This window comes from Desmodus rotundus, chromosome 10 (genome assembly GCF_022682495.2).
Source record: "Desmodus rotundus isolate HL8 chromosome 10, HLdesRot8A.1, whole genome shotgun sequence".
Lineage (NCBI taxonomy): Eukaryota > Metazoa > Chordata > Mammalia > Chiroptera > Phyllostomidae > Desmodus > Desmodus rotundus.
The window spans coordinates 78,848,187-78,871,340 of NC_071396.1; the positions used below are offsets into that span (position 1 = coordinate 78,848,187).

The following is a 23,154-nucleotide window of genomic DNA, read 5'->3' on the forward strand; positions in this document are numbered from 1 at the left end:
GTGTTCCTCTGTTTTTTTTTTTCCTCTTCTCTCACCTCCTCCTCTTCCCTTTCCTCTTCCCTCTTCTTCTACTCCCTCTCTTCCTCCTACCTCTCCTCATCCTTGTCCTCCTTCTCCTCCTCCACCCTTCCCCATTACGCTCTTCCTTCCTCGCTCCTTCCCCTCCTCCTCCAAAGCCCTTTAACATTTCTTGTAATACTAGTTTGGTGGTAACAAATTCCTTTAGCTTTTTCTTGTCTGCGAAGCTGTTTATTTCTCCTTCAATTTTAATTGATGGCCTTGTTGGGTAAAGTAGTCTTGGTTTCAGGTCCTAGGTTTTCATCACTCTGAATATTTCATGCCAATCTCTTCAGCCATGAAATATTTCTGTTGAGAGATCAGCTGACAAGTCTTATGGTAATTCCCTTGGGGGTAACTGTCTTTCTCTCGCAGCTTTTAAGATTCTCTTTTTGTTTTTAACCTTTACCATTTTAATTATGATGTGTCTTGGTATGGATGTTGTGTTTGGTCATCCATCTTGCTTGGAAATCTCTGTGCTTCCTGGACTTAGTTTTTTTTTTCCTACACCAGGTTAGGGAAGTTTTTGGTCATTATTTCAACTAGTTTCTCGACTGCTTGCTCTCTTCTCTGTTATCCCTTTGATGTAGATGTTGCTATGCTTCATGTGGTTATTAGTGTTGAAGTATCTGATTTCCTTGTTTATCTTTTTTTTTAGTTGTCTGATCTTTATTCAAAGTGTAGATAGGTATTAACAGTCTACCAGTTATTACTGAATTGTCAGAATTTTCCCTTCATTTATGTAAACTTTTGCTTCATATATTTTTGGCTCTGTTGTTTGTTGTGTACAAGGTAGGGGAAAAGAAGGTTTATAGCTGTTTGTATGGAAAATAATATAACTAATGAATAAGAACATAAAAATAAGCTCTGTGTTTTGCATATTCACATCCATAAGCCTACTTTTGCCCCACACTGTATATGTTTAGAAGTGTCCATCTTTAAAATGCCCCCCCCCTTTATTTTTAGTAAGATTTATTTTAGTTTATTTAGTCTGATATTAGTATGGCCATTTCAGCTTTCTTATGGTTGCTGTTGCATGATATATTTTCTCTGTCCTTTTACTTTCAACTTGATGTATCCTTGAGTCTAAAGTGTGTCTCCTGTAGTGTATATTTGGATCTTATTTTTTTTCAATCCAGTCTAACACTTTTTGCCGTTTGATTGGATTGGTTCATCCATGTTTGATGTTACTGGTATATTGCGTTTAGGTTTGCCATTAACTTTTTTTTTTCTATGTTTCTCTCCTTTTCCCCCTCTATTTCTTCTTTCCTGCTTTCTTTGCATTAAGTAAATATTTCTAGTGTAATATTTAATCCTTTATAATTACAAAGTATATGTATGTATTTGTGGTTGCTATAGAGCTTATAATATATGTTTTCCTAGAATCTGTTTCACATTTATATTAACTTATTTCAGTGAGATGTAAAAACATTTAGCTCAATTTTTTATTTTGGAGCTATTCCTGTTCTACATATTACATCTAGATATGTTGCAAATCCAACAATTCTTTGCCGTAATTGTTTCTTTATGTAATTTTATATCTTTAAAGAGGATGACAGAAGAAAGAAAAGCAAGAATATATTTGTAGTATTTGTTTTATTACCTTCTTATTTACCATTTCTGGTTTCCTTCATTTGTTGCTCTGGCTTCGTTACCATCAGAAGTCAATTCCTTAGTGTAGTACAGCTTTGCTCTCACCCACTTCCTTTGTGCTGTTATTTACAATATAGTGTATTTCTATGTTGTTGTAGGTCCAAAAATATAATTACATACACATTGTGCCCTGGCTGGTGTGGTGTTATGGATTGAGTGCCAGTCTGCAAACCAAAGGGTCACTGGTTCGATTCCCAGCCAGGGGACATGCCTGGGTTGCAGGTCAGATCACCAGTTGCAGTCACGCCAGAGGCAACCACACATTCATGTTTCTCTCCCTCTCTGTCTCCCTCCCCTCCCCTCTGTCTAAAAATAAATAAATAAAATCTTTTAAAAATGTTTAAAAATATAATTATATACATATTCTATATAATTTTTTAAAGCTACTAAGAGACAAATGGAAAAGTTATATGTATTTCTACTGTCAAATTACATAATTACCTTTATGAGTGTTCATTTTTTCATGTGAATGCAAATTATTGCCTGGGGTCACTTGTTTTCAGCCTGAAAGTCTTTATTTAGCAATTCCTCTATGGTGTGCCTGCTAGCAACCAATCCTCTCAATTTTATGTGGGAATGACTTTATTTTGTCTTCAATTTTAAAAGGTATTTTTGTGGATATTTGATTGTTGGTTAACAGTATTTTTCTTTTAGCAATTGGAATGTTTCATTCTACTTCCTTCTGGCCTCAATTGTTTTCTTTTTCTTTCTTTCTTTTTTTTTTTAAGACTTTATCTATTTATTTTTAGAGAGGGGGAAAGGAAGGAGAGAGGGAGAGAAACATCGATGTGTGGTTGCCTCTTGCACATCCCCTACTGGAGACCTGGCCTGCAACCCAGGCATGTGCCCTGACTGGGAATTGAACCAGCGACCCTTTAGTTTATAGGCCAGCACCCAGTCCACTGAGCCACACCAACCAGGGCTGACCTCCATTGTTTCTGATGAGAAGCCAGCTGTTAATCTTGTTGGGGTTCTTAGTATGTAATGAGTCATTTTTCTTTTGCCGCTCCCAAGATTTTCTCTTTGTCTTTGAATATTTTTACTATGATGTGTCTTGGTGTGGATCTCTTCGAATTAGTCCTACTTCTAGTTTGTTGAGCTGTTTGGATGTTTAGATTGTATTTTTTTAAATCAAATTTAGGAAGTTTTCAGCTGGCTACTCCTTGAATTTCTTTTTTCTGATCCTTTATATATTTCTCTTTCTCCCTTCTCTTATATTCACATTATTTTTATGTTGGTGTCTTTATCTATGGCCCATGTTTCTCTGAGGCTCTTTTATTTTCTTCATTCTTCTTTCTTTCTGTTCTCTGAATTGCATAATCTCTATTAATCTGTTAATATATCCTTTTTTGATAGGCTGTAGTTACTTTTAATTTTATTGAATTTATTTGGGTGACATTGATTAAAATTATATAGTTTGAGGTATATATACATCATCTGTGTATTGTATTGTGCATTCACTACTCCAAGTCAAGTCTTCTTCCTTTACCATTTATCCCCTCTGTATCCTCTTCTACCTCCCCTATCCCCCTTTCTCTCTGGTAATCCCCATACTGTTGTCTGTAAATATAAGTTTTTTTTCTCTACTTAATCCCTTCAGCTTTTTTACCCAGCCCCACATCCCTCTGACAGATGACAGTCTGTTCTTTTTTTTTTTCTTCTTTTTTAAGATTTTATTTATTTATTTTTAGGGAGAGGGGAAGGGAGAGAGAGAAACATCGATGTGAGAGGGAATCATCAGTCGGTTGCCTCTGGTATGTCCCCCAACGGGGGATTGAACCCACAACCCAGGCATGTGCCTTGAATGGAAATTGAACAGGTGGCCTTTTGCTTTGCAGGACAACGCCTAACCAACTGAGAGCAACACCAGTCAGGGCTGTCGGTCTGTTGTTTGTATCTATGAGTCCATTTCTGGGTTGTTTTTTTTTTTGTTGGTTTACTTTGTTCATTAGATTCTATATATGAATGAAATCATATGGTACTTATCTTATTCTGAATGGCTTATTTTACTTAGCCCAATACTCTCCAGATCCATCCATGCTGTTATAAAACGCAAGATTTCCTTCTTTTTAATTGCCAGATAATACTTGGTCGTGTAAATGTACCACAGTTTTTTTTATCCACTCATCTACTGATGGGCACTTGGGCTGTTTCCAAATCTTGGCTATTGTAAATAACACTGCCATGAACATAAGAGTTCGTGTATTCTTTCAAATTAATATTTTGAGTTTATTCAGATATATTTCTGGAAGTGGAATTGCTGGATCATAATCTTTAAGCTCATTGATCTTTCTTTAGCTCATTCAAGTTTATGCCCTCTAGTGAATTTTTTATTTCAGTTATTATACTTTTTAACTACTACTTTTTAAATTATATCTATCTCTCTAGTGGTATTCTTTTATTTGATATCATATCTTCCTTTACTACTTTAGGCATGGTTTTTGTTAGTCTTTTGAACATATTTATAATGGTTACTTCAAAGTCTGTTAAATCTGACATCTAGTCCCTCTCAGGGATGGTTGCTGTCTGTCGCCTGCCCTGTTTCTCCCCTTGTCTCACACTTTTTTGGTTGCATATCTTGTTACTTGTTTTTCAAAACTAATGTTATGTAACCATCTAGTACTGGACTCTACCACCTCGAGTGTATTATTGTTGCTTGTTTGTTTTTTAAACGTCTAGCTGGATTATTTTGAAGCCTGCAATGGGGAGCCTTTTATGTTCCTCCTTTTTTAGAGGGTACACAGCCTTGGCCATGAGCACAGGCACCCCAGGTGGGATGGCAGTAGTTGCAAGTAGGGCTCTCTTTCTTTGATATCTCTGGAGAGCTGTTTGCCTCAGCTGGTGTCACACACACCCAGCTGTAGGTCTCTCTTCATTGATTTCTCTATTGTTTCAACAATGTCCTAAGGCCTAACTTGCTCCATAGTCTGATTTAATTAAAATTTGATCTCCTTTACAGGGGTAGTTTTTAAGGTCATTGTTTTTGAGATTTGTTCTGATCCCAGAGGGCTCTTCTTAGTTGTCTCTTTGGCTCTCTCTGGTAAACTAGAGCTAGGCCTATGGCTTAGTTTGTATCTGACATGAAGCTACTAGCCTTTTTTCGTTTTTTCCATTAGAGTCAGGAGTGTCCTTAGTCTTGAGCTTCCCCACACTCTGAAATACAGAGTTTCTTTAGGGACATATTTGGAGCAGGTGCCAGGATTGTGGCATGCTTCTCTTTAAGTGATATCCATGCTTTAGAAGTGAGGACTGGGCATGGATGGTAGTCTCTGGTCTTGTCTGCCTACCTCTCCCAGAATTATAACTCTACCCTACGAAAGAACTGGGGTGAGGGCAATCAGGGCCCAGGTGAGCAGCTTCATGTTCCCCACGAAGCTTGGGGTGGGGGAGATGACAAAAACTGGTGGCCTGCTCCTTGCAGGAAGTACCATAGCCCTTGACTCAGGAGTTTGGGAGATAAGAGAGGCTCTGCACTGGCCATAGTGCCTGGAGTGGAGTTCCTGTTACCCTGAGCTGAAAAGGGAAAGTGGGATGTGGTTCACATGCCACAGATTCTTGCTGTTCTTCCTGAGTTTTAGTAGATTTTCTTTAATAATCATGTAGCCATTTTCTGTATGCCTTAGGGCAACTTTCAAAGACTTTGTTGTTTTAAACATTATTTTTACCAGTTATACTTGTTTTGCTGGGGAATGGGTTTATTGAGCTCTTCCTGCTCCCATTCTGGAATATGAATATTATTGATTGTGTCTTCTACTGAGAAGGATAAGAATTTCTTTAGATTTGGAACTGCTGGGTTTAAGGTTATGAAAATGGAAGTTAGTATGGCACAGTCATACAAAATTGAACAAAGAAGTTGTACCAGATTATACTGCCACCAACAAAATAGAGTTCCTGTTGCTACACATCTCTGTAACACTCAATGTTGTCATTAGGACTACTTAATTTTTGCCTGTCTGGTAGTATAAAGCGATACCTCACTGTGGTCTTAATTTAATTTTCCCTGTCATTGGTATCTGTGTTCCTGTTTGCATTTTGACTGGTCATCCTTTTAATATATGTGAACTAAAATTTCTTCTCATTTTGTGGTTTATCTTTTTTTACCTGGTGGTGCCTTTTGCTAAACAAAAAGTTCTTTGATATGTTCAAATCTATCAAACATTACATATTTAAGAAACTCTTATTCCAAGTTAAGAAAGTTAATTTTCTACATTGTTTAAGAGTTTTTAAAAGGTTTTACTTTTTTACCCTTGTATCTTTAATGGTTTTCGTGTATGGTGTGAAACTTTCCATTTTTTCTGTGTAGATAACTCATTGACCCAGTCCTATTTATTGAATAGTCTCTCTTGTCCTCATCAATCTACAGTGCCTCTTAGGAAAATGTGATATTACATATCTCTCTGAGTCATTTTGTGGTTCTCTATTCCATCGGCCAGTTTGTCTAGTCTTACACCCTTACCATACCATTTTACTTACTGGAGCTTTATAAATAGTTTCATGCCATGAAGAAAAAGTATTTTGCCTCCTGCAGGAATATCTCAGCTGTATGCTTAGACTTTTAAGATTTTAAGTAGCTTTGAGTAAAAACATGTTTTCATTTTATTTATGATAATAGGTAGACATGGAATTCACTGTGTACTAATCAATTAGGCCATTTACATTACTGAAAGAAACATGAAAAGAAATATATAATGATTATGCTTCATTTATTAGCTAAGTCACATTTTTTTTCTTTTTAAATATAGGAACGGTTTTGATCAAAAGTAACGGTGGTCAGTTGATGTTGGTATCTCCTCAGCAAGCTGTAACAAGACCCAATACTACTAGTAACATAATTTCAAGACCAGCTGTACCAACGAATACTCACACAGTCAAAATCTGTGCGATGCCGGTAGTATACCTTAAAGTTTTTTTCATCTTTAGTTTTCCAGCTGCTATCTTTATATAAATATGTATGTAATTTGCCAGTAAAAATAATTGAGGGGGTCGTTCAACTTTTGCAATTAAGCTACCTTGTTTGAATATATGCTTATGTAATCAAGATGTTTGGTTTTGTCATTTGGTTATTGCTAAAACAATAACAATTCAGTCTTCATACTAAAAGATTCTGTAGTCCTCAAGGGAATGTTTACAGGGCTGTTGCATCTCTAAATGGAAAGAAAACTATTCTGCTTCAATTTTAATTTATGGCAAAATATTAAGACTACAGTTTAGTAGTTATCTATATATTATAGGAATTACCTTTAAGAAATTCAGTACTCTGCTGTAATATATTATTAATTTGGCATTGTTAAGGAATGATTTTTTTTTTTACATATGTGATGATCTTTCTAGGTACCTGAAACTTATCTTGTGTGCCAGAATTAAAATATATATCTACACACACATATATATATATAATATATACACACACATTTCATATATACTTTTATGTGTATTTTTCTTTGATCTAACAGAAAATGCTGAATATAGTACCATATTTTTTTGATGAGTCAGGTTCATCCTAAAGAAAGATTGCACTGTTTTCTGTGGTTAATATCACCCTCTGCCAGTTTAAAATCCCTCTAACCCCATTTTGTTCTCTCCTAATCTGATTCTGGGTTCTCAACCAAACATTTTCTCTTGTTACTGTATCTGCCGGTTCCTTTCTAGTTTCCTTTATCTAACTGCTGTGGGCTAAGAAGATAGGTTAGCAGATTTTTGTTTATAATTAGATAGCAAATAAGAATCCATGTTTCCGTATGCACCAAACAGTAGAGTTCAAGAGTTTAATGCTAAAATACTGTGATATTTATTTGTTAAATCAGTTTCCCCTTAGGTATATGAAATGAGTATCAGCTGGCCAGTTGCCCAGGTAGGTTCATAGTAGAGAATGTGTATAGAATTCACAAGGTTATAAAGCCAGTTATAACAAAGAAATTTGCAATGGTAAAGTGTTCTAACATTTGCCCTAGTACTGTTTTTTTTTTAAATTACTAATGTCGATGACTGTATTATTCCCTCAAATCTCCCAGAATTCTAATTCACAATTAATCAAGAAAGTGGCGGTGACACCTGTTAAACAGTTGGCGCAAATGGGAACTACTGTGGTAACCACTGTTCCGAAGCCTTCCTTAGTACAAGTAAGTTGTGACACACTTGTGGCCATGTGTACACTGGTTATTCTCTCATCTTTCTTCATTATTTAGTTATTTTCTGCCAGGTGTATAGGTTACTGTGGGACATGGAAGAGAGCAATCCAGTGATATGTGATGACACTTATCAAACTGGTAACTGTCGGAGGTATGGGAAACACAAGGTAACACGAAGTATATTTTTGGAATGTTAGTTATACTTGAAAATACTAAGTTATACAAATGCATCAAATAGCCGTGTGTCACAGTGTCAGGAAGTAGGTGCTGGAACAGAATTTGGTGTATGGGATGTTAACTAGGGAAATGATACCTATGAAAGGGAAGGGAGAGTAAGTAGGAGTTTGAACTAGATGAAGGCCCAGTAAAGCCTCCGTGAAGTGGTGGAGAATTTTGGAGCAAATATGGCCTGTCAGAGTTGGCCCATTTGTGCCAACATGGGCTGCTGGGCCTTACTTAATCTCTCCCTTGTGATCAGTCACTGGATGTGCACTCTCCAGGGAGAGTTTTCTCTTGGGCAAGGTAATTCTCTGCAGCTGAGTTAAAACCTGAAGGAACTGACAACTCTAGGGTTTCTAATAGCATTCCCAGCAGCTAGAACAATGCAGACCTCTCTTTCACCACAGTATACTCCCTTTCATTACTGGGATCTGCTTCATCATACATTTCGAAGACCTATTCTTTCGAGATTCCAGTGGATTACTTCCTTGAGGAAACAAGGAAGGAAGGAAGTTAGTAGGACATTACTTACCTAATACTCCTCATCTCCTTCTTTCATTATTATTCAGAGTTCCCTTACTCTTAACCACCACTCTACTGGTCATGACAGCTTAACTGGTAGTATGACCAGACCTTAATCCCAGGTGATATGAGGTCCTAATCACCATGCTCTTTTGAGGCAAGAGTTGCTGCTCTTGTCCATTTATCATCACAGTTGGGCAAGGAAATACCAGGAGACACTTAAGTGGATCACCTGTATTTACCACACATATTTCTCTTTGCTTCCACTGTGTAACAGTAACTCTAACTATTCCAGATGTCAGGTCAGTTACCCCATCATGATAATGAATCCTCACTTCCCTGCTGATCTGCACACAAGGAATCTGAAGTGCCCAGGAGGCAGCCATGACATCTAGTTTACAGGGACTCTAGCTTTGTCCTTTGGTGAAAGTGTGACCCCTGTGGTGGCCATAAAGATGGAGTACCCAGATAGTAATCTCAACCAAACAGGTGCGAAGCTGAGAGACAGTGAGGGTGCAGGTACCTTTATTGAGGGCTGGTAGAGAGTGCACAAGTAAAAGGCATGAGGGGATTTCATTGGTGTGTTTGAATGTCAGTAGGTCACAGTCAGATGGGGACAGACAGGCACTAACTTTATCACATTGGTACACCTAGTCACCTTGATGGACTGCTCATAGACTATTTGCGGGGATGTTGAGACATCAGAAAAACAGGAAGTTTAAAGAATTTATTATATGATTATTTTATAGAAGGGTTTTATCACTTATGCAGTACTTGGAGTATATGGGTTTTTTCATTGGATCTATTTCTCAAAGATTTAGTACTTAGAGTTGTTCTAAACTGGTATATCTGGGTTGTTAGTTCTTTTCCTTGGATTTTTTAAATGTATATATCTCTACCATTGATATATCCATGTAGATGGTAACTTTTTCCGCTTTAGATCATTGCATATTTTAAGCTAGGCTGCTCCTCAGTGGTAGGCCAAAGCAGTAGAAATTATAAAAGAGTGGAGTTAATGAATAATCTCTGTGTTCACTTTCAGGGCTAAAGCATCTCAGTTTTACGCATTTCTCGGAAATAAGGAGCTAGAACTTTGAAATGAGAGAAGATAGAACTCTTTGTACTTGACTATTTGGTGATAAAGGCAAATGTGTGTTAAGAAATTTCGAAAAGTATTTTCCTATTTGTAGGTATTGATATTTATTAAAATGTCTTAAAATGTGGTCTGGTCTAGTAAATATAACACAGGAATTAGTTTGAAATCTTTGTTCAGTTTTATATTGTATTGATGATGAAGATATAGTTGACCCATTGTAAGGTTGGAATATAATGTGCAAATGATTACATTTAGAAAATAGTATTTCTAATTACAAATAAACTCAAAGTTGATTGCTTTTTCAGACAGGAATAGAAAATTATCCTCCTTGAAATGCAGTTTAGTCTGTTAAATTTGCATACAACTCATTTTACTGGCTCTATGTATAACTGATTTTTCACAGATGATCTCACATATGCCCCAGGTTTTTTTTCCTCCTGTTCTTCACATATGCCTCGTCAGTGCCAGTGCAGTCTTGACAAGTAAGGAAGTACCATTGACTGGTCTATCAAGAGTCTGAGGCAGAGTTATGATTGAGTTCAGGTGGTTCATCCATTACGACAGTGAGGTTATGTAGGCTGGGGAAGGGAGGGAGAAAGAGAGAGAGAAACATCATTATATGGTTGCCTCTCACATGGCCCCCACTGGGGACCTGGCCCACAACCCAGGCATGTGCCCTGACTGGGAATCCAGCCGGCGACCCTTTGGTTTGCAGCCCGCACTCAATCCACTGAGGTATGCCAGCCAGGGCTCTCCATGCTTTTAAGAGGTGGAATTCACATGGAAAGTGAATGTATCTTACAGGGTCATGAAGGACAAATTTTGTCCCAGGCACAGAATAAAATATTGACAAGGGGTGTAGAAATGCCGTGCTTCCTCTACTCAAAAAAAATAGAACACTTTTCCTGTGCTCACATTTCATTGGGCCTTATTTTGCTTGTAAGAGAGAGGGACAAAACTCACTGGAGGAACCCCTTCTACCAGTATTGAAAGGTAACATACTCATCAGCTAAAGTTCCAGATTATATCTCTTAAATGTAGTAACACAAAGAGCCAATGACTGAATACAAAAAATAGACTCACTGAAGAAAGGATATTTACTTACTGTATATGAAGTGAAAAAAATTATTAGAAAAATCTTGAAAAGGGTTCAAAGGAAAATATACAGTAGTTGTCCATGGAGAGCAGGACTAAGAATAGGAATAGGAAAGAGATGTCATTTCCACTGTTGCCTTTGAGATCTGGTCATACTTAATAAAACTGAACTAATTTAAGTGCAGTTTTTTGTTTTACCCTTTTTTAGCTTAACATTTCATCATTATGCCTATCAGTGTTAACTTCTTTGCCATTTTTACCCTCAAAACATTCTTGCCTAATACACTCTCTGGTTTTTATAAAGTGGTACATTCAAATTTACCTATCTTTACTACTACAGAAGGAGGTTTTCTTGAAGATGATAGCAACCTGAACTTTTTGTACCATATTCCTATAGAACACAAGCATTTAAATGAAAATGATGGTGCAATGTTCAGTTTTCCATGTGAATTGAAAATACTATTCTCCATATACCCCAAACTTTACTCACATTCTCTAACTTTAGTGTTTGTCTTTAAAGTAAGATTGTGGTTTTATCTCAATATGATTTTCTAAATTACCGCCTGACTTGTGATTTCTTGTATGAAACTTTTTATCCTGCAGGTGGTGCTATAATCATACCTCATTTCAATAGAGGGTGGAAGAAGCAACTGAAATTCTTTTCAGTGTGAAAATAAGATACCACTTTTGTAATATTTGTAATGTTTACTCTTGTGGTCTACATAAAAGCAGCTTATCTGAATATGAGATGACCAGTAAATCTCTTTGCTTTATGCTTATAAAAAAGCAGAGAATTACAGGATAGGAATTCTATTTTTTCATATAAAGGCTTACTATTTCAAATTCTTTTTAGAGAAATATAAATAATATTTTGTGAGGGCTGTGTGCTTGGCACTGTGTTTCACAAACTCTAAGATAGTAGGTACCATTGCTATTCTTGTATTTTGTTTTGTTTTGTTTTTTAACAGGAATCAGAAGGTTAGCAGGATTAAATAACTTGTCTCCTGAGGTCAATACTTAGTAGGTATCAGTGAAAAGGAGGTAGGTAGGTAGATGAGACTGAAACCCAGATCTGCTAGGGTCCAGGGCTTATGTAACCGTTACATTGCCGTAGACTAGTAGAACATAAGATGAAAGCAAAGATTTCAAGTCCATTTGTAGTCTGATAAGTGTGAAATGAGGCACCCACTATGATACATATCATAGTAATACATATCTAAATATATATGACTTTTAATTTCAGTCTGTGGCTGTGCCAACTAGCGTTGTCACAGTTACTCCTGTAAAGCCATTGAATACTGTAACTACTCTGAAGGCTTCAAGTTTGGGAGCAGCACACACCCCCTTAAGTGAGCCCAGTCTCAAAGCAGAGAACTCAGCAGCTGTTCAGACCAATCTTTCTCCGGTAAGCTCTCATTCCCACCTCACATAAATACAGCTCTTTACATTTTTTTTTGAACTCTCTTTTCTACCTAACATTTATGAATGTTTGTTTATATTTCTACATGTAGACGATGCTAGAAAATGTGAAGAAATGTAAGAACTTCCTTGCAATGTTAATAAAACTAGCATGTAGTGGATCACAGTCCCCAGAAATGGGGCAGAATGTGAAGAAGCTGGTGGGACAACTTTTGGTAAGTTAGTAAGAATCCATAGAACAAATTTTAAATGGGAAAGAAGTATTTTTAAGTGAGGTTTGTTTTAAATGGGTTTTTTGATAAACTTTGCTTTTGCTTCTTGAAAGCTTTGTAATAATTATAAATCTTAGCTAAGGAAATCTGCTGTAGTGTATTACTTTCTGTCAGTCCTGCTTCCCTTAGCCTAAAAAGGGCCTCGGAGAGAAGGTTGATTGTTTAGTAAAATAAAAAGTTACTAGAATTTTAAATTCCAGAAAGCCAGGCTACTAACAAATAATAAAATTCAGTTCTGTATATGTCCAAACAACAAACTTTGGGACCTGTGAAAGTAAGTTAGCTTCCTCGTATCTGTTTCCTTCTCTGTAAGATGAGAAGAATAAGTGTGATGATCTTTGTGGTTTGTGTAAGTGCCAAGATGCTGTGTCTTTTAGTTACCAAATTACACATCCTTGGTTTCTTCTATCTTTTTTTGGGCAAAATGCTTATAGATGTGTTAAAAAACAGGTGAAGATGGAAACTAGCAAATACTGCATGTTATATGCTTAAGAAATATGCTCTGGATATAACAGACAGATGCAATTTTAGATTTTTTAAAAAGTTTTATAAGAGTTTATTTGAGCCAAGCTGATGACACATGCTGAGGAGCAAGATTCCCAATGCTCTGGAGAATAACAGTTTTGCAGCTCTGTTTGTGCAACCCATTATTTTTTCCTATAGGTTTTGTTTGTTGTTTTGGTGGGAGAAGGTAGTACATACTCCTCCGAGGGAGGGCATGACCTCCTAAGCATAAGTATGGTGGAGGTGTGTTAACTCAGATTTTTATCTTGCTCCAGAGCACCTATTGTTATCCTGTTAAAACCAGATACATGACTGGAGGCAGTTAATCAAAGTTATGAACTTTTTCTGCAAGTACTATACCCCGCCTCCCAGCCCTCCTCCTTCTCCTAAAGTTCTGCTTAACAAAAGGAAGCAGTTACCAATTTGGCATTTTCTCTATCAAACATTGGCAGTAGTGTAAGATGTCTCATTTCAAAAATGTCAGCTCATAAGTTTCTTCCTCTAGGGATAGCTAAAATGCACACTGTGAGGCATGAAGGAATGAAAAAACCAAAAAATGAGTAGCCAGGGAGCAGGGAAGAACCAAACAGCCATTCACGCTTGCCATGGCTATTTGTTTAATGTATAGCCATTGCTTATCTATACAATATATGCTAGAAGTTTTCATCACTTATTTTATAGTGCTTCTCATGCAGTTTTAAATATTTTGAAGTGTTCTAAAACATTGCAAAGTTATTTCTATATAAACAGATTTTTAACCCTTAAAACCGTAATTTCTAGTGAAACTAAGAAGTAATCAATTAACATTCTTTAACTAGACATTTTATAAACTCTAGAAACATTTTTAATAGACATAAAAGTCAATTATTTACATGGATTTATTATATAAAATTCAGGTAAAATAAAGACATCTGTTAGTTAAACTAACAAACTTAAGCTAGCCTTTATTGAGTTTGCCAAAAAGTCTTACTTTTTTCTGTACAATGGCTCTAGTGGCCCCTTAGGTGTCTAATTTCATTTGAAACAATTTTGTTAGATTGTATTGTGACAGCTGTCATATCAGTGTGCATTTAAAAAAAACTTTCCAAAATTAGTGAATTTTTGTGCAGCCATTTTAATGTTGAAGATATGCAACATTTTTAGCATATTATGCTTTATTATTTCAAAAAAGGTAAAAACACAACTGAAATGCAAAGATTTGTGGAGTATATGAAGAAGGTGCTGACTGATCAAATGCATCAAAAGTGCTTTGTGAAGTTTCTTGGTGCAGTTGACATTTTGGCCAAATAATTCTTCGCTGTGGGGCTGTCTGATGCATTGGAAGATGTTTAGCAGCACCCCTGGCCTCTGCCCACTAGAAGCTGATAGCAGGAGATAGCCAACATACTCAAAATATCCAAATCAAAAAAGTTATTGGTGAAAATGAAAAATGTGTCTTATTTTACAGAAAAAAATAACTGGACTTTTTGGCAAACCCAATATTTACTAAGGATTAATATTAGTTTGTGTGAACTTGAAAAGCATTTGAATTAGTTCTATATTTCTGAGAATTTTGGAATACCAAGTGCTTGTTTTTAACAATCCCATCTTAAGGTAGAAAATTATTTTACATTTACAACACATATATAGACATACAGAAACAAACAGTTGCATCCGAATTTTGTTTTCCATGCATTTACAATTTATATCTGTCTTTTCAAGTCAAGTTCCAAATGAGCTCCCCCCTTTTAAAATATGGACAGCTATTAATATGTCAAACAGTTGGATTGATACCTACATGACATCATACATTGATCTATTTATTGAAATCCTCTTTTGAAGCTCTGAGAGACCAATTAAATATGTTTTTTATTCATTCTGCCTAATATATAGCCAGCTTTTTCTAATTGTGTGTACAAAAGATTAATTTAGAAGTATCAAAGGATCCTCCTCTTGACCATGTTAGTATTAATGGGATGCTGGCAACTGTCATGGGGCTTGTTGGCATCTGAGGGACAATTTCCCATGTTAATTTTGAGATCAATAGAGCCTGAACAAATTTATAGGGAAAACCAGTCCTTACATGCATGCCTGTAGATGAGACAAATGTTGGGGATCTCTCTATAAGGACCACTTTACACTCTAGAGGAAAGTTTTTCTCATACAACCCCACAAAGATTCTTGATCATTTAAGAATACCAAGCAGGGGCCAGTGAGAGCTCAAGGGATGCTGGGGCTGCAATGCTTTCCAAGGCTCAGGCCCTTCTCTCAGGATGAATCCATTCCAGGGCTCCCTGCTCTTCTCCTTGGGACTTCTGCAGGCTTTTCCGGGATCAGTTGTGCTACCGCACCAGACAACTCCTGGCACCTAACCTCCGCCACTCCAGATTTAGGGTTCTGAACAACTATTGTCACCCTATTGGCTATCGGGTTGGGATAGCAAGTGCCCTTTCTCTTTTGGAGCTAAGGAGAGTCCAGTCTCTCATTTACTCTCAACAAAGATTTTGTTCAGACTCTCAGTAGGCAATCCAATTAAAAGCTGAAATTAAAAATAGCAACCCACTTTTTCCTTTTCCTGGGTTATCCCAACCCTTATCCATCTTGAGGATTTTTCTAATAACAGCTCAAATAAAGCCATGGCCTGCTACTTAAAGCAAAGAGGCTCAGGTATTTGACAGAAACTCATCCAAGGTCAACTCTACACAGCCAGGAATGGGTGGGGCCTAGCACCACTCCATGTTTGCAGGGTGGTTGTGGGTGGGCTTCTTTGGAACCCTGACATACAGTAAATGGTGATGTAAGAAATTTCTAAACCTGTAGAGAATTTTTGTAAGAGTTTATTTTAGCTAAACTGGTGACATATGCCGGTGACATAAGATCTCAACTACTACCTGGATTTTTTTGAACTACTAAAATACACAGATTCCTCTGACCATACAGTGATAATTTTTGCCTGTTTTTCATATAAAAATGGTTACTTTTTTTCAGCAGAATTATGTTGACATGCAGTTGACTCTTGAACAACGTGAGTTTGAAATTGTGTAGGTCCACTTATGTGCAGATATTTTTCAATAAATATAGTTGGCCCTTTGTATCTGTGGGTTTCTTTGTATCCATGATTGAACCAACTGCTATTAAAATCAGTATTTTCACACTCCCAACTGCAGTTCCTAAATACTGTTTTCAATCCTTGGTTGGTTGAACCCAAGGATGCGAAGGGCTGAATGTAGAGTCAAAAGTTCTATGCAGACTTTCTACTGTGCAGTGATTGGGGTCCCTAACCCCATGTTGTGGGGTCAACTGTATTTCAAATAGTGTACAGAAAAACAAGCATAGTTTATAAATATTAAAATACCATCTTTATTACTGTTTATGCTACCTATAATTTATTAGGAATACAGCACATTTGAAATGATTAGTTTTCTATTTGGGAAAACTTTTAAATATTTAAAATTGTAAGTGATACTGTTACCTGGCAAAGTGGGATTTGACTGCCTGCTGCTGTACATATGCTTACACAATATTGTTGAGGAATGGAAGAGGGGGCTCCTCTGCTCTAAGTCATTCTCTTCTGCAAAACATAGAACTCCTCTTGTTCCCCAAAAGACTGAAATCAAATCCATACGCAGAGGCCCCCCTGCCCCCTTCCATTCTTATCTGCCCTTTTGGAATCTAAGACTGCTATGCAGACAGATCTCCATCTCCAGCTCCAGGCTGTCTCTCTCTGGAGTGTGCACTTGTGAGGCCAGCATCTCCATTGCCTCACCACAGCTCCTTCCTTCTCCCGGGGCTGGGATGCACTGCCAGATCACTGCAGCTGGTAGTGCTAAGGGCTCTATCCTTGGTGCCCTGGCTTCCAAAGTTGCTCGCACCCCTGCTGATGGCAAGCTTTGCTGGCCGGTGCATCTGTGCACTGCCTTCAAAAGTGAGTGAATGAGAGCAGTGCAGGGTCGCAGCATCCCATGGGCCCACTGCTACGTACATCCACGTGAGCCTGCTCCTGACTGTGGGGGGAGCAGGGCAAGGGAAGAGCTGGGAGCAAGGTCCAGTGTCCACTGGGTCCTGTGAATGCCCAGTCCCACCTGACCAGATGGGGTGAGGGGAGCATGAAAAAGGGCTGAGTTTCTGCACACCCTTTGTTTTAAATTTTTCACCCCTAAATCCTATGTCCTTTGGAGGTGTCCGACTTGTTAGCCAAATCAGGCTAATGTATACCATGTGTGCCAGCTTGCACAGTGTGTCTGGCCACCATGATCTGGAAGCGGGTAGGATGGTTTTCTAGCTGCCCACAGAGGCACAATGTCTCTTCCCTGGATGAGGTGTCATGTGCAGTTTGTTTACCCTCACTTGGGCATATAGCACATCCCAGCTTGGGCTTCAGTCGCTGCTGCCTTGTGGTTTCCTGTTGACCCTTCCCCCTTCTCCAGGGAAGCCAAGCTCTCTCTTCTCAGTGTTCCTTCCCCCACTCCATGGAATACAGCCTGTCACACTGGGATCAGGGTTCCCCTACTCCCAGCAATCAGCCTCCCTGTTTCAATATGAACAAGTTTTTAACTTTTGAGGGTCTTTTTAAAGTAGACATTGAGCTTTTGGCCTTTTATTTTCAAGGTATGCTAGTTTTAAAAGGGGATCTGGTGGCTTGTTTCTTCGAGGTGGAATACTCTTAAATTGGGAGGCATGATAGAAGAGAACATGTATTCAAGAAAACATTAAAAAATTATTAAGTACAAAGAATTTCTGTGTATTTTGTGGACAGCTAGGAGCAGTTAGGAATTAATCAAATATCCTTTCTAGCTTAAGGTCTCTTTAGCTTAGAACAGCAAATGGCAATTCTCAAACATTTCGGTATTAGAATACCTTTATATTCTTAAAAATTGAGGACTCCCAAATTCATTTTGTTGTTGTGGGGTTGGGATTAAAACTGAGAAATTAAAAAAAATACTAGTTTATTTAAAAATAACAATAAACCCATCACATATTAATATAAACAACATATAAAATGAAAACTAGTTTCCAAAACCAAAAATTTGAGCAAAAAGAGTGGCATTCCTTTATATTTTTGTAAATTCCCTTGATATCCAACTTAATAGAAGATAGCTAGATTATAATATCTGCCTCTACATTTAATCTGTTTTGTGATGTGTTCTTTTGGTTGAAGTATTTGGAAAGTGTTTGACCTCATGCAGAGAGGTGGTTAGAAAAGTGAATATTTTAAGAGCTTTTTGCCAGGTAATTATGGATATTCTTCAGATCTACTGGTTTATATTGCACTATGAATGGATCTTTTACTCATGTATGATTATTATAACGATGCATTTCGGTTATTTGGAAAATGTTGGTTCACAGAGTTGTGCAGATCTTCCAAATGTTGATGGATTTGTTATTTGAGTTACCCCAAAATGATACTTGTAATCCGACCAATCTTGTAAGGAAATTCTTTAAGAACTAGGAAGCTATCAAACTCAGGATCATGGTTACAGATTGTCCAAAATTCTACTATACTGGATCTTAACCAAAAGGTGTAGAAGCCACCCAAAATTCTAATTTTAGCTTGAGAGCTCTAAATTTGATATTAACAACAAATGCTATCGGTTTTTTTCCTTACAGTGACAGGCTTGGTTGGTTGGTTTGTTTTTGAGAAAATGCCTGTCAATCAAATACCCAAGTCTTCTGAATAACCGGTTGGCTTGACATTCTTTCCAGTAAATGAAGAAAATCAGCTAGTTCAGTCATCAATCACAAAGTGCTTTTCTTTGAGCATCTTAATTTGGTCTGCAGCAGAAATGTTCTATGTGTGGTTTCCAGCTTCTTCTACATAATTTAAAAGAGATGTTTACTGAAGGGTTGGGCTTTAGTAAAATTAATTTTACTGCCTCAGTGAGCACATTTTAAAAAGAAACTGGCTCTATTTTTTATTTTTTACCACTAATGCCTAGTGATGTAGAATATGACAATACCTTTTTAAATTTGTTACCATTGTGTTTCTTGCCAACAGTTTTGGCAAAAAAAAACAAAAACAAAAAACAAAAACCTCAAGGTCCCCAAACCAAACAACTTCTTTCGTTCTACCCTAAGAAGTTTAGGACTCCTGTGTCTTCACTTCTTAATTGTTCCTAACAGAATATAATGCAATAGCTTTATTCAGGCTACCAGCTTCACTCATATTTTGCTTTCTGGGATCATCCCTGTATGAACAAATATCTCTATGGTTTATGATTATTCATTTCACAAATGACATGAAAAAAATGCCTCCGTTATCACTGTTCAGAGCTTGTTATGTCTACAGTCATCATGAATTACATACTGTTCCTGTTTTAAAATATTTGTAGACTTAAAAAATGCTGTTTTTCTTTCTCCCAACCTCAGGATGCAAAAATTGAAGCAGAAGAATTTACCAAACAACTGTATGTTGAACTCAAGTCTTCACCTCAGCCTCATTTAGTTCCTTTTCTTAAGGTAGAATTATGTATTTATTACATTGAAGAAATTCTTTGTTTACTTTAAAATAATTTAAAACCTGAATATTTCAACATGACAGCAATTTAAGATGAAAATAACTAACCATGTAGGAGAAACCTCTCAGTGTTGTTGTAATCTGTAAATCACACTGATAATTTATGTTCTTTGGATGAGAACACATTGGGAAAACAGAAGTACATTCTGATTCATGAATATAACTTGATTATGTTTTTTAATGCTTGTATATGCAAAATTCTTCACATTTAAAAAAAATAGGACCTTCTGCTTTGTCCTAATGACTCACATTTTCTTACAAATAAATCATGTAATGTCAAATTTAGTGAAAAGGCTATTTTAAAAAATTATTTTGTTAGGAGGCATATTGTTTTCTAAGATTTATTGATTAAAATAGAATTTTGTTGGAAGAACAATAACTTTATTAACAAGAACTTGGTTTGGCAGGCTGAAAATACATATTTTTGGATACTCACAGGTATCTAAATTGAATTGAAATTTATAAAGTCATTGAAGACCTGGTACTGTAGTGAACCAAAGACTCATCCATAAATTTTGAAATAATGGAATAAGGCATTGCCTTTAGAAAAATTTGGCTTAATTGTCTAGGAGGACATGAAAAAGGCTTCATAGTGGAAGATTTTCTTGGTTGCCTCATGAAAAAAGAGTGGGAAGGGAGATGAAGCACCACATTTTCAGAAGGAAAGGGAAGGTTAAAGGGTCAGCATAATATCTAACATCAAGGGACTAGTGCTGTGTTTTCAGACTACCCTCTTGATTGAGAAGTTAGAGTCAGTCTTCCTTGGGTACCATTCAGTGCAAAGGTTGTATGAGCCATAGGTGCTCTGCATGACACTGACAGTTCTATTGAGTTTACAGTCATATCCAGTACTCGTGGTCTTCAGAACTTGTCAAACCCTGTACTCATCACATTTTGATGAGAAAAAAATGTTTCAGCTTTTGGTGCTTGCTCAGGACTTGTCACACTTGCTAGAACTTATATGAGTCATGACACTGTACCCCAAGAGAAAATGCTTCTCTTGCTTGGTACTCATTGGTTTCAGCACTCGTGGCAAGTTCCGGAACAAATTAACGATGAGTACTGAGGTACCACTATTTTTTTATTTCATACTCACTGGAGACACCATGGGGAAGAAGGAGAGAAATTAGTAAGCACCTACTGAGTATCTGATGCTTTGCTAGATAGATAGTTTAGTTTTAACTTGCATTGTTTTCACTTAATTTTCATACCAGTCTTGAGAATAGCTGCTAGACAGTATTTTCCATTTTAGGAATGAGAACACTGTATAACTTGACTAACTTTAGGTTAAACTCACAGGTCTGGCATTTAGCCTGACTCGACTTGCTAGCAAACAGTATCTTGAGGTTACCAAAAATTACCATGAACTAGTTGTACTTTTTATCTGTTTTCTAAGGACCTAATAAGCCTTATGCATTTTCCTGAGAATTTTTTTCTCATTTTTGGGAGCTTTTGGGGTTGGATGTTGCATAGGGATAAGGGATTGAGACTTTATTCTTAACTCTAACCAGAGGATTAAGAGGTGAATTTAGTATTTTTTTAAATCTTATTACTTTAATATCTTTCCAGTTGTGTTTTTCTCTGGACTTCCTCATCTTAGATTTCTAGCTTAAATTTAATCAAATCACTTAATTTGTTCATGTATTTTTAAAGTGGCATAATTTTTCTACTTTTGAAGTTTGAAAAAAGATTATGAGAGACTTTCTTTTGTTATTATTTTTATATATACTTGAAAACCTCTTTGGATAAGAATTTTATCAGTTTCTTCTAATAAAAAAAAATTAAAGGAAAGGAAAGAAAGAGGAGCAGTAGTTCATGTCAGTCTGAGAATTTGTCAAAACAAGGAAATCTTCCAAAACAGCCCATGAACTTGCCAAGGTAACCTACTATCCACTTGCTTTTTCAGCTTTTCTTACTCAAAAAAAAAAAAAAAGAAAAGAAAAGAAAAGAAGAACCCCAAACTCCAGGATGAAAGGCAGAACTTTCTACTTTTTAGCCTGAACTGTCTTTAAACCTTTAACAGCAAATAAAGATAAAAACCAACTTAAAATTCAGTTGGAAAATATTATAGCTCAATTAAGAAAATTGACCATATTTGTATTAGCTTTATTTTGATATGAAGACTATTTCTATCAAAAGTTTGAAAGTTAGCTTTGGTCAGTGTGGCACAGTTGGTTGGAGCATCTCCTTTGGACCAAAGGATTATGGGTTCAATTCCCTGTCAGGGCACATACTAAGGTTACATGTTCAATCTCCAGGACAGGCACATATTAGATGGCAACTGGTCAGTATTTCTCTCTCTCCCTTTCTCTCTAAAGGCAATGAAAAAATGTCCTTCGGTGAGGATAAAAAAAAGTTTGAAAGTTAGTTAACAAAAAAATTGTTTAGTCCACTTTTGTTTAAACAAATTTATAGATACTGAAGTTGTTAGTGGTTTATTACGGGATTTAGATGGGTACACACAAGTGTGAAACTGTTTTTATTTTATTTTTAAGATTTTATTTATCTTTAGAGAGAGGGGAAGAGAGAGAGAAAAAGAGGGAGAGAAATATTGATGTGAGAGGGAAACACATCTTAACAGTTGCCTCTCGCACACACCCTGACAGGGGACTGAACTCACAACCCAGGCACGTGCCCTGACCCAGAATCAAACTGGTGACCTTTTGCTTTGCGGGACAATGCCTTACCAACTGAGCCACAACAGTCAGGGCAAAACTATTTTATTTTAACTAATTGATTTTCAGGTATGCAAAATAAGCTTAATCCCCAGACATAATTTTGTATTGAAAAATAAAGCACTTTTGGGTTTTAAGTTAATCGAATCTTGGATATTGACAGGATGTAAATAAGTGATATCAGATTTCCTCAACTGAATTACTTGATATACTTTTGAATTATTTTCGTTTGAAAGATATGAAATACAGAGTATTTCTGTTGTACTAGTAGCCAATTTATTCAGTTATCAGTGGTTTTTTTTTCCCTTCCCTGTTTCTAGAAAAGTGTGAGTGCCTTACGACAACTCATGCCTAACTCCCAGAGCTTTATTCAGCAGTGTGTTCAGCAGACTTCTGGCAGCGTCACTGGTACCACACCAATAACAACTTCTGTGACGACAACAACAGTTTCCTCAATACAGTCTGAGAAGCCTATCATTGTTTCTGGAGCAACAACACCCAGAACTGTGTCAGTACAAAGTCTGAATTCTCTTGCTGGTTCGGGGGGAGCAAAAACTGGAGTTGTGACACTTCATTCTGTGGGTCCAGCTGCTGTAGCAGGAGGAACAACAACTGAAACTGTTTTGCTTCAGACTCCAAAACCACTTGTGACATCGATACAAACTACAGTTACAGCTGTCTCACTTCAACCTGAAAAACCAGTAGTCTCCAGGGCAGGAGTGACAGTGGCTCTTCCATCAGTAACTGTCGGAGAAACTTCAGCATCAACTATTTGTCTTCCACCTGTGAAACCTGTTGTTACTTCTGCTGGGACCACATCTGACAAGCCTGTCATTGGCACTCCAGTCCAAATCAAACTTACACAGGCAGGACCCATCCTTTCGCAACCAGCTGGTATTCCACAGGCAGTTAAAGTCAAACACCTAGTGAGTAGCATTTCATTCCTTTCCCAATTTCTTAGTTTGAAAGTTTCAAACATTCAGAAAACTGGAAAGACTAGTAAAATGAACCCCTCTGCACC

At 36.9% G+C, this 23,154-nt stretch overlaps 1 protein-coding gene across 1 annotated transcript in view; it reads left to right on the plus strand.

Moving 5' to 3' along the window:
* The window catches only part of TAF4B (TATA-box binding protein associated factor 4b), a 128,070-nt gene that overhangs the window by 13,375 nt on the left and 91,541 nt on the right, over positions 1 to 23,154 (plus strand). The window contains exons 2-7 of the mRNA XM_024580450.3: positions 6,453 to 6,598; positions 7,722 to 7,829; positions 12,014 to 12,175; positions 12,282 to 12,404; positions 19,311 to 19,400; positions 22,454 to 23,059. Of these exons, the coding sequence (XP_024436218.2) occupies positions 6,453 to 6,598; positions 7,722 to 7,829; positions 12,014 to 12,175; positions 12,282 to 12,404; positions 19,311 to 19,400; positions 22,454 to 23,059 (1,235 nt within the window). The remainder of the gene's footprint in view (positions 1 to 6,452; positions 6,599 to 7,721; positions 7,830 to 12,013; positions 12,176 to 12,281; positions 12,405 to 19,310; positions 19,401 to 22,453; positions 23,060 to 23,154) is intronic.